Genomic DNA, 12,641 nt, shown 5'->3' with positions numbered 1-12,641 from the left:
AGCTTTCAAATACATTATAAATTAACAGACATTTTATCTTTGATATTACTAAATGTACATCTTAAATACATATACACATAGCACACCTATATTTAAACAAGTTCATGGACGTAAAATTCTGTCTGTTCAGGGGTTAAAATCACCCAAAGCCAACATACTGCCCTTGTAAAACCATATGTAGTTTTTTTTTTTTTTATCACAGCCATTTCTTCCACTGAAGGGTGTCTGGAGAATGGTTTCATGGGAGAAAACAAACTTCGAACACGTACAGCAACAACTTCCATTGGTTTGGGGACAGTGAATAAGTGGCAAGTCATTCTATTAACCAACTCCAATCAAGATTCTAAAACCAGGCATGAAAAAATTACAGTTAGATGTTTGCTGACTGTAAGCAGTAGGTTTATGGGTGTTCATTTTTGCAAGTTTTCTTAGTATGTTTGGACATTTTATAATCAAAAGTTAAAAAATTAAAAGCATAAATAAGTTGCAATTAGAGTTTAGTTTACTTTATTTTCTACTTATTAAAAAAATATTTCAAAGAGTTTTCATATTTGAAGCAAATAATTAATTAAAGAGGAAATATAGAGTTGACATTGAGACTAAGTGTAGTAAAAGTTAATCCAGTACACATTTTATTGTAGTTTCTCCAAGTTTTAACATATCAGTGCTTCACAGTAACTAAATCATCTTAATATAAATACTTCTATTAATTACAAGTATGTTAACAGTATTCATTTATATACAGCAATTACTCTATTTTGAATTATGATATAAATCCTGACCCATCTTATCGGAGAAAATTGATTGTTGAAGCAAAAACGTACAAAAAATTTAATTTCAGTGGTCACACTGCAAAAAAAGCTCACCAATCATTTGACCAGAAATGCTACTGTTGAAGATTATTGATGATACAATCCTAGGACATGCACGAGTAAAAGATGGGGATTTGAAGTCAAGGATAATTCTCAAATGCTCTTTCTCTTTCCTCTGAGTTCTTCTATTCCCCATATGCATCCCAAATGCCAGGTAAGGCTAGCATGGAAAGTTAAATCCTTGGCACCCAAATACCTAAAACACACATCCATAGCCATATAAAACTTACCGCTATCTTACTGCTCTGTTCCTCATTTACTTCATGAATAATAGTGCTTAAATGGCCAAGACAATTCAAATTTTCTTCTATCATTTGTGCCAAAGTCTCCCTGTAAAGTGAAAAAAAAAAATTAGCCTTTTCAAATTCAGCAGAGGGGCATATGAATTTCCTCTACTTTTTGGTCTTCGGGGTCAGGATGATCTCTGCCCTTCCTGCAACCCTGCACCCCAATGCAGCTTATTCCTGTAGTCTTCAGTTTCCTCATCCTTTCCACCCAGAGGCACAGTCCTGCTTGTTACTCCATCTGTTGCCTCTGCCCAGCTTTAACAATAAGAAGTCTACTATAACTCCAATCTGGTTTTCCTCTGAAATAAAAGTGGCACTTATATACAACCCCCACCCCGAAATGCTAACTGGGTGGGGGTGGGGGATAGATCCTTGTGGCACAGACAGATGAAAGATCTCTTTGTTTCTGGAGCATTTCCCTTTCCTTACAAGTAAACAACATTACTTTTCAGAGATGCAAATGTAGGGGAGAAAATACAAAAGTACAGTTTGTTCTGCAAAGGTCAGGGAAGGTGAAAAACTCTGATTGGAAACTACAGATGGCAGCAATGAAAAAATGAAACAAGCAAGCTGATTCCTGAGAACAGCAGAAGAAAACAGTTTGACAGGGGAGCTGCTCAGAACGAAGATTCCTAGAAGTTTATATTTGAAGGAAATCCTGATTCTGGTTTCCACTTTCCACTTCTATATGGCCTCTATTCTTGCCTTTTACCACCTCTCAGAGTTCCTACTGGATTAGAATCAGTTCTAGGCCATGTATGATTGTCCCTATTAGCTTAGAACTAAATTCTAATTCAGCTCCTATTTAACAGATGGAAAAATTGAGGCCAACAGTTCCCAATCCTTGGTGATTAAGTACCACAGGTACATAATAACTGAAATCAGTTTTCCTTTACAATGTATTCCTACTGGAAAATATATTTAATATTCCTGTTGAATATACTTTTGCAAACAATCACAACCTCAAATCTGAAATTAATTGTAGAGAGGTGATTATCTGCAACCATTAGCATCCCCTAACAAACCAAAATGCCTTTAATGAAAGCAGATAGGTTGGTAATGTATTAAATTTCATTTGATTTAACTCCAACTAATGGAATTATTTCCTAAAGTCTATATAATTAATTATAGCCTGTGCTGTAGCTATGGATGTATTACACTGGGCCAAATCTACAATGACCCCAAGATATATAACCTCGAACTTGCTTTCTTTAAAAAAATAAAATACCTGTTATCAGCTTGCCTTCCTGCCATGTGCTTTTCTCTCATAAAAGTAGAGTACAGAATGTGCAAACTGCATGACCTCCTGAGCAGTGATGTAACATGGCTGCACTTCTGCAAAACTAATTATGGGCAGAGCTTCCAGGAAATGCTGGTGCTGTAGAGGTCTCCATGAGTTGTAAGAAAAGCGACAATACACAAGCTAGCAAAGAGCCACTGGCTCTGGATACGGCACATCTTATGCTGAGAAAAATAACAGAAATGGATAGTCATTCAGCTTTTAGCAGAAGAGTAGGAATTAAAAAAAGAAAATATAGGGCCTCAAACTTCAGTTCTTATTTGCAAAACTGATTTAAGTCATTAAAGTCTGATATTAGAAAATACTAAGTTATAAAATAGAGTAGATTAAACTCAACAATTCATTAGAAGGATGATCAAGACCCCAAAATGATAAATACAAAAGGATAGCATAATTTCTCAGAGATAATGGTTAAGGAAAGAATAAAGTTTGGGTAAAAGAACTGATAACCCAATAACAGAGAGAGAACTTAGATTACTTTCCAGTACTTTATGTTGTCTAATTAAATTTTCACAGCAGTTCCCTTTTTACAGGTGAGGAAATGTGAACATTAAAAGTCAAGTTAATTGCACAAAGTTATTACACAGGACAGTCAGGACTCAACCCTAGTCTACACGGCACTGAAGACTATGCCTTAACCACTATGCTCTACTGCCTCATTCCTATCACTGCTCATGAAAACACAACTTTCTATTGTTACAAAGTGAACCCACCCATCTTGAGGAGTTACCACGCATGACAGCGGATGTTCACGTTCTGCTGAATTTGGAGGCAGCCATGCTGATGCCTGAGGGGTAGCTACTGCACTTTCAAGACTGGATCCTACAAAAGACCGAGCTGAACTCTGTGTCTGAAGGAAAATAAAAATAAGATTACAGGCAAGCATCTCCACTGATTTATACAATTTCCTACCATATTCCTAAGACTTAACATTTCTTTCACATCTTATATTCACTGACTAAAATCAAACCCATCTACCTATATAATTTCACTTTAGTTGAAGGAAAAAAACCCATTTGAACAATAGTTTTTTAATTAACTAGTTAGGCACATCTATCCCCAAATCAGGTTGGGATACCACAATGGTCTAGGGCTGGGAGGAGTATAAAAACAGGAGACTGGAAAGGAAAGGTAATGAGGGGTGGTCATGAAGTCCTGCATCTGAACTGCTGTCACACACCAAGCCAGGAACACAAGCATCAACCCAACACAAAATATACACATCTTCCAGGGGACCCAGATCATGCTGACAAAATCCTTTTTGCAGGGAATAACAGCATATCAATGTCACATTAAATAATTCATTAAAAGCTACTTACACAGGCAATTTTAAGGAGATGCCATATTTCTTTCTGCCTCTTTCCCTGCATAAACATTACAGTACTGTCAGCTTCTTTGATGTTACTGAGGGCCATTTCCACCTTGGGCAGTAGATCAATAATCTTCTGTTTACATCCCAACAACTTGCTGGAGAGATGAAATCGGTGTCACACACTTATACATCCCCCAAGACTGTACACCATACTCCCAAACCCAGCTGAGTAAATAAACCACAATCAGAGTCAGATTTAATGACTGATCTCTAAAGCAATGCATAAAAACAGGACACCTACATGTCCACAACTGTGGTCAAACTACCCAAGATACTGCCAGAACTCTGCCTGGGTCTAGTACACCAAAAAGGGGTATTACACTTTGAAAGGAAGATGCTAAAATACCCTGCTTCTCAAGAGGAAATAAAATGATTTTTCTACCTCAGATGACCAAACAGCTCCTTCAGAACCCGGTCCTGACTCTGCACAGTATGCACAATGATCTTCACCATCTCCGTGCTGTCACTGTAGGAGTGATCTACAAAAGACCTCAGTCAGTGTGTATAACCTCTCTTTTGCATGAACATGTCAGCCTCTAAACAAAAATTCCTAAAACTCTGAAACTAGTTTTAATTAACAACATCTCCACTTAAATTCAAAACTAGATTAAGATGATTTTAAGATTATATACCTCTAATTATATATCTAAAAGTATGTTTGTGCATATATAATATACATATATACATTTATCATTGTATTTTTTTTTGTATGTGCCCTTACCGGGAACCAAACCTGGGAATTTCTGGTCTGCAGGCCAATGAGCCAAACTGGCCAGGGCTCTTATTTAAAAAATTTTTTTATTTATTAATTTGTTTTTGTTACAGATGTTTCTCCTTTTCCCCCCATTGACACCCTCTTCCCCTTCCCCCCCGCCCCATCCCCAGCTTTGTTGTCTATGTTCATTGGTCATGCATACATGCATGTAAGTTCTGTGGTTTATTTCTTCCCCCACAAGCCCCCGCCCCAGGCTTGTCAGCCTGTATCCCACCTCCATGTCTCTGGGTTAATTTTGTTCAGTAGTTTGTTTGGTTCATTATATTCCACAAATAAGTGAGATCATGTGATATTTGTCTTTCTCTGCTTGGCTTGTTTCGCTTAGCATAATATTCTCCAGGTCCTTCCATGCCATCTCAAAGGATAAGAGATCTTTCTTTCTTATTATTTTTTTATTTTAAATCTTTATTGTATGTATTACAGATGTTCCTCATTTTTCCCCCATTGACCCCCCTCCTCCCGTCCTGCCCCCTCACCTTTTCACATACTATTGTCTGTGTCCATTGGTTATGCATATAAGTTCTTTGGTTTATTTCTTTCCACCCCCAAACCCTTTGAGGTTTGTCATTCTAGCAATGAATTTGTACTTCTTAATCCTTTCACCTTTTTCACCCATTCCCCCAACCCCCCTCCCATCTGGCAACCAACAAAATGTTCTCTGTATCTATGAGAATGTTTCTGTTCTGCCTGTTCATTTTGTTTGTAGATTCCATTGTCGATAGATATGTATTCATTGCCATTTTGTTTGTTCATATATTTTATCTTTTTCTTCAAAAAGACCCTTCATCATTTCATATAATAACGGTTTGGTGGTGATGAACTCCTTTAACTTTTTCTTGTCTGGGAAACTCTTTATATGGCCATCGATTCTAAATGACAGCTTTGCAGGATAGAGTAATCTTGGTTGTAGGTTCTTGCTTCTCATCACTCTGAATATTTCTTGCCACTCCCTTCTGGCCTGCAAAGTTTCTTTTGAGAAATCAGCTGACAGTCTTATGGGAACTCCCTTGTAGGTAACTAACTTCTTTTCTCTTGCTGCTTTTAAGATTCTCTCTTTGTCTTGAACCTTTTGCATGTTGATGATGATGTGTCTTGGTGTGGGCCTCTTGGGGTTCATCTTGTTTGGGGCTCTCTGTGCTTCCTGGACTTGTATGTCTGTTTCCTTCACCAAGTTAGGAAAGTTTTCTGCCATTTTTGTTTCAAATGGGTTTTCAATTTCTTGTTCTCTCTCTTTTCCTTCCGGCACCCCCAAGATGTGAATGTTGGCACGCTTGAAGTTATCCCAGAGGCTCCTTACACTATCCTCATTTTTTTGGATTCCTTTTTCTTCTTGCTGTTCTGATTGGGCGTTTTTTGCTTCCTTATATTCCAAATCAATGGTTTGCTTCTTGGATTTATGTACTCTACTATTGAATCTGTGTAAATTATTCTTTATTTCAGTTAAAGCCTCCTTCGTTTCTAACTGTGCCTCCTTCATTTCTGACTAGTCCTTTTTTATGCTCTTGAGGCCCTCACTAAGTTCACTGAGCATCGTTATAAGCAGTATTTTGAACTCAGCATCTGTTAGGTTGCTTATCTCCATTTCGCTTAGTTCTTTTCTTGGGGTTTTGTTCTGTTCTTTCATTTGGGACCTGTTTCTTTGTCTCCTCATTTTGGCTGCCTCCCAGTGTTTGTTTCTGTGTATTACTAAAGAGAGGTATGGGGCTATCTGAGACCAGATGCTGCTTGTTTGAAAGAATTTAGGCAGCAGGATCCAAGACAGGCCAATCCTATGGTGAAGCAACTGGCAACAGCTTGGGTGGGCCTGAAAGTTGGGTGGGGCGGGGCCTCAGGGAATCACCTGGGTGGGGTCACCAGTGTGAGCCAGGTTGCTGGAGTCCCAGATATGGCGACTGTCTGCCACCCCAGGGAAGGGCTCACCAAAGGAACAAAGGCCTCTGACAGCATGTTTGTCCCGGAGAAAGCCCTTGCTCCAGTGCCAAACAGCTCAGTTTTTCCCTGTATATCTCTGGTGCCCCTGGAGCTGCCTCCCCTACAAGCTTAGAGGGAGTGAGTCTGATAAGTCCGTGTGCGGGCCCTTTAAGAGGAGTTGCCTGGGGCTCCAGCTGCGTCAGCTTCCCTGAGCCTCAGTTCCTGCTGGTTTTTCCAGCCAGAAGTTATGGGGACTTCTCTTCCTGGTACTGGAACCCTGAGCAGGGTGCCTGGTGTGGGACAGGGACCCCCTCAGTCCTCAGGGAGGACCTTCCCAGCCGAGGTATCCTCCTGATTTTTATTCGCCACACGTGGGTGTGGGACCAGCCCGTCTGTCTCCACCCCTCCTACCAGTCTTGATGTGGCTGCTGCTTTAATTCCGTAGTTGTGGGACTTCCATTCAGCTCGATTTCAGGCGGTTTTGAATAATGGGTGTTCTGTAGTTTAGTTGTAACTTTGATGTGGTTGTGGGAGGACGCAATACCACATTTACCTACACCACCATCCTGACCGGAAGTCCAAGATCTTTCTTTCTTACAGTTGCATAGTATTCCATTGTGTACATGTACCACAGCTTTTTAATCCACTCATCTACTGATGGACACTTGGGTTGTTTCCAGATCTTAGATATTGTAAATAGTCCTGCTATGAACATGGGGGTACATATATTCTTTTTGATTGGTGTTTCAGGTTTCTTAGGGTATATTCCTGGAAGTGGAAATTCAATTTTTAACTTTTTGAGGAAACACCATAGTGTTTTCCACAGTGGCTGCACCAGTCTGCATTCCCACCAGCAGTGTACTAGAGTCCCCTTTTCTCCACACCCTCACCAAGACCTGTTGTTTGATGATTTGTTGATGGCGGCCATTCTGACACGTGTGAGGTGATACCTTGTAGTTGTTTTAATATCATTGCATCTTCAGAAAACTTAGCTGCCTGTTTTGAGAATAGACTTAGGTATCTTTAATCCATACTAACCCAAGCCCCAGATATATATGCAGCCTTCTAGCCAAGAGATCAATTTTTCTCAGATGATTAACATCATTTATTTAGAAACAGTAAGACAATTCATCAAACTTTCACTGCCTCAAAGGAAGGAGGCCCATTCCCCCACTAGGTTGCTTGTAATTTCATGTTTATTTATCTGTTCAGAGCCCATAAAAACTTAGAAAAAAGCTGATTGGCTTAAGCCAAGCCTCACACACTGTAGACACCCTGAAAGTTCAGTTTGAGGATAGTATAACATCTTAAAGCAAACTGGCAGCTGACAAATGTCCATAAATGGTTGGCTATGTGCTCACAGTAAATGAGTTCTAGATGTTACCTTAATTAAAAAACAACAACAACAAACTAGTATTAATTGTTATATTACAGAAAATGGCTAAGTTTTAAAAAACTGAAAGGCTTGCCCAGCCTGTGTGGCTCAATGGTTGAGCGTTGACCCATGCACCAAGAGGTTGGTGGCTTGATTCCCAGTCAGGGCACATGCCCAGTTGTGGGCCCAATCCCCAGTGGGGGGCATGTAGGAGGTGGCCAATCGATGTTCTCTCTCATCGATGTTTCTATTTCTCCCTTCCTCTCTCTCTAAAATCAGTGAAGAAAAAATAATTTTTTTAAATTGGAAGGCTGCTCATGGATCATACTGGTATTTCCTTGGACAATAATTAATCTCAAATACAAAAATATTATTTGCTATTAACTACTTATAATTTTCTCATTTAACCTTCACAGGAGTCCTGTGAGATGGCTATTGTTGTTACCCACATTTTACTATGAAAAGAATACCAAAAGAGGTTTGAAAAAAAATTCAAGTGTTCTTTGTTATCACTGCAAAGACCTCCCCATAGTTCAACTTTATTTATTCCCCACACATCTCATTCTATGTCTCTCCTTCACCAACAGCTAGATACTGAGGCTCCAAAAAGGCTCCTCTCCAAAGAACACTCCTTCCTTAATCCCACAGATGAAGCCCAACAGTTTTCCCATAAAACGAACTCTTTCAGATGGTCAGAGACCTCAGAACTTTAAACTTCTCCAACACAGTGAACGAATAAAGTTGGTTTTTACTATTTTCGGCTGACCATGAGTCTCAAGCCAACTCTAAGCTTGAAAAGACACCAAAATATATATCAAGTGTGATTATATAAGCCACAACAATAGAAAAAACTTGTTGCAACTAATTTGTCCCTCAAGGTGACTACCAGGTAAGAGAAACTACCTAGATAGGACTTTTATCTCTGGACCCTATGATGTGCTGACATGCTCACATCAGTACTGCAAAGTTTTTATAAAAGTAATCCAAATAAATGCTATCACTGACTGGAAAGTTCATTTGTTTGAGTTAATCAATGGAAATTTATATATATTCATCTGCAATATCTAATTCATTGGCCAGAAGACTGGGAGTAATGAATACTGGTTAAAGAAGATTTAGACTTGTCTATTTTGTTATCTTAAATTCTAATATTTTACTCTAGCCACAATTTCTATCACTTATATCACTTTTTATCAATATTGTCAACTTTTTTAATCCTCTTATTCTATCAGCAAAATCCTAGCCCTGGATTGGTATAACCATCTGCTCTGTCAGTTCCTTCCAAGCTACAAAAACTACCAATGAAAAACTATACTACCATTCCCTCTATTGTCAACTACTAATTCACAGCTTTTCACCTCTGCTCTGGATTCTTAATAAATGTTCTGGGTCAGCAACATCTTCCACTGCACATACCAACTCTTAAAAATATATATATTTTTTAATCCTCACCCGAGGACATTTTTCCATTTTTTATTCAGGTAGAGTGGGAGGGAGAGAGAGGAACAGAGAGAGAGAGAAACATCGATGTGAAGGGAACACATCGAGTGTCTGCCACCCGCACAACCGACCAGGGCCGGGGACAAACCACAACCGAGGTATGCGCCCCCAGCGGGAACTGAACCCGGGTCTCTCAGGACCGCAGGCCGACGCTCTAACCGCTGAACCAAACCGGCCAGGGCCCAACTCTTAAGAATCTTTAGCATACTCCTTAAATCTACGAGGTCATCACCTGTTATATTACAGTTAACCCACTTCTCACTTCAGGATAGGAGGCCAGAAGACCCTCACCTTCCAGCCCCTACACCCAAAAAAGTGTTTGTGTCCACACCCATCCTCCCTCTAATATCAGTGGCAGCAAGCCTAATGCCTCCACCATTCTATGGAGTCAGCCTCTCAAACTTGTTCAGGGACCTCCCTCTTCATAGGCTTTTGGCCCCAAGCACATAAATATGCTCAAGTCTTCCCTCTGAAAATTGACCTTCCCTGATTGTACATCTCCTCATAGCTGTTCCCTTTTCTATCCTTAACAGCCAAGCTTCTGGGGAAAAAAAAACACATAGCCTAGCCCTGGCCGGTCTGGCTCAGCTGTCAGTGTGTCGACCTGCGGTCCTCGGTTGCAGTTTGTCTCCGGCCCTGGTCGGTTGTGCGGGTGGCAGCCACTTGATGTGTTCCTTTCACATCGATGTTTCTCTCTCTCTCTCTCTGTTCCTCTTTCTCCCTCCCACTCTACCTGAACAAAAAATGGAAAAATGTCCTTGGGTGAGGATTAAAACAAAACAAAACAAAAAAACCCCCACATAGCCTAGATAAACAGTTCTTAAACTTTTGATCTCAGGACCCCTTCACACTAAAAAATTCTTTAAAGCACCAAAGTGTTTTTCGAATTAAACTGAGAAATTTAAAATATATATTTATTCATGTAAAAATAGAAACAAATTGCCCTAGCCAGTTTGGCTCAGCGGTTAGAGCACTGGCCCGAGGACTGAAGGGTTGTGGGTTCAATTCACGATCAAGAGCACATTCCTGTGTTACAGGTTCAATCTCTGGACCCAGTCAGGGTCGTGTGGGAGGCAACCAATCAATGTGTGTCTCTCTCTCCCTCCCTCCCTTCCACTCCATCTAAAAATCAATGGAAAAATATCCTCAGGTGAGGATTAGCAACAACAAAAATAAAAAGAACAAACTATTAACATTTTTTATTAAAAATTAATATTTTCCTAAACAAAAAGAAATTTAGTGAAAAAACTGGATTTGTTTTACACTTTTGTAAATTGTTTTACTATCACTACTGACCTCATCAGAAAAGTCTTTAAGTATTGAGAAGTTGACAAATTTTAGTTGATGGATACAAGTTTTCTTAAATTCTGATTTTTTTTGCTTGAAACGTGGAATTTTTATCAATGACACTAATATTGTGGGTTTTTTTTTTTCATAACAGGCATGCTTCATTAATTTTTGAGAGGATTTCTACCACATAGTTTATCTGACAGTCATTCTTTTAAGTAAAAATGGTGTTCCATGAAAGAAGTCAGTTCATAAGCAATGTAAACAATTGCTGAGGTGGTTTTCCTTAAGACAGCCATCATAGCAGAAGCACTTATGAGTATGTTCCATTTCATCACACACAATATTAAAAAGACATGTGCTCTAAGGAACATCATGAACAAAGTAAGCTGTCGAAAACAGATCCAGAGTCACGGAAATAGGGAACAGATTAACAAACTTCAGAGGGATGTGGGGGTGGAGGGGTGGGGAAAGAGATTAACCAAAGAACTTATATGCATATATGCACAACCAATGGACACAGACATTAGGTTGGGGAAAGCAGGAGAGGGGTGGGAACGAGGAGGAGGGGGTCAATGGGGAAAAAAAGAGAACATCTATAACACTTTCAACAACAACAACAAAAAGACATGTACTCAAGGGTTGAGAGTTAAATAAAATTTTCACTGCTTTATCAAGGACACTTAAATAAAACTGACATTAAAAAAAAAACTGTAACTGCATGGTGATGAAAAGTATAATGACTTCCAGTATAGTTTGGTGCTAGTGCCTTCATTCATGCTAAGTAAGGTACAAGCCATTTACCCACCTATGCTTTTGCAGTATCAGTGAAAATGTCAACATAGTGAAAAAGGCAAATAACATCTTAATATCGTGAAAACAGTTTTGACCTCATTTACTCCTTGAAAAGATTTCAGGGATTGTCAGAGGTATTCATGAGCCACACTTTGTGAACTGCTGTTCTAGACTGGCTTCTCCATTTCCTCCTGTCCTGTTTCCTCCTTAGCTTACTACAATATGGTTTCTGTTCCCAAAAGGCCAAGATCACATATATTTTGCTAAAATCACAATGATGTCCAAACTGCTTAGTCCAACGAATATCTCATTATCATTTTTATTACCTACACCTCTGTAGCATTTCACCCTGATTACTTTCTTCTTGCAACTCTCTGTCCTGTTCCTATCCATATCATTCCCTCTACATATTCTGGCATTTCCCAATCTTCTTTGAAGGCTCTTATACTTCTAGACATTTCCTGAATGTTGGTATTCCGTAGAATTCCATCCATCCTGGCATTCTTACTCAACCTACTTTTTCAGGATGATCACTTTATTCATATGGCTAATTACTCTCAAAATAGCTAAATATCTAGCTAAGGTTTCTCTACTAAATCCACATGCATATGTACATATTTATATATACATGCATATATATACAGCAGGTCCTAAAATAACATAGTCATGTCATATAAAGTTGATGCCATATGCCCTGGCTGGTTTGGCTCAGTGGTTGGAGCGTTGGCCTGCGGTCTGGAGAGACCCAGGTTCGGTTCCCACTAAGGGCACATACCTCGGTTGCAGTTTGTCCCCGGCCCTGATTGGGTCGTGTGGGTGGCGACCACTCGATGTGTCCCTTTCGCATCGATGTTTCTCTCTCTCTCTCTCTCTCCCCCTCCCACTCTATCTGAGCAAAATATCAAAAAATGTCCTCGGGTGAGGATAAAAAAAAAATAAATAAATAAAGTTGATGCCATAGATTTTAACTTTTGTTTAAATCAAGCAACCTATGGTAAAATTGATTTACTTATATGTTATTTCACTTAAAGTTGCAGAATCTATTGATGACACTGAGTATTCCCTGTACATATATACATATGTATCTAGGACTGTTTATTAGACATCTCTACTTAAATGTTCCACTGACACCTTAACATCAATATATACAAAAATGAACTCATCTTC

The 12,641-nt window shown here is 39.3% G+C and overlaps 1 protein-coding gene across 5 annotated transcripts in view; it reads right to left on the bottom strand.

Moving 5' to 3' along the window:
* Positions 1-166: 166 nt before the first annotated feature.
* Positions 167-12,641, bottom strand: part of CHUK (component of inhibitor of nuclear factor kappa B kinase complex) — a 38,895-nt gene continuing 26,420 nt past the window's right edge. For 3 of the 5 annotated variants that reach the window (XM_036265321.1, XM_036265322.1, XM_036265324.1), the window contains exons 17-21: positions 4,214-4,310; positions 3,779-3,926; positions 3,173-3,309; positions 1,103-1,202; positions 167-343 (exon numbers count right to left, since the gene is read on the bottom strand). In XM_036265321.1, coding sequence (XP_036121214.1) covers positions 314-343; positions 1,103-1,202; positions 3,173-3,309; positions 3,779-3,926; positions 4,214-4,310 — 512 coding nt within the window. In that variant the 3' untranslated portion in view covers positions 167-313. Of the gene's footprint in view, positions 344-1,102; positions 1,203-2,387; positions 2,624-3,172; positions 3,310-3,778; positions 3,927-4,213; positions 4,311-12,641 lie in introns of those variants that run through there. The other 2 variants (XM_036265323.1, XR_004959998.1) reach the window with 2 other exon arrangements.

This window comes from Molossus molossus, unplaced genomic scaffold, assembly GCF_014108415.1.
Source record: "Molossus molossus isolate mMolMol1 unplaced genomic scaffold, mMolMol1.p scaffold_m16_p_17, whole genome shotgun sequence".
Lineage (NCBI taxonomy): Eukaryota > Metazoa > Chordata > Mammalia > Chiroptera > Molossidae > Molossus > Molossus molossus.
Note: the sequence above shows the minus strand (reverse complement) of the source record. Positions and strands in the feature narration are given on the sequence as shown.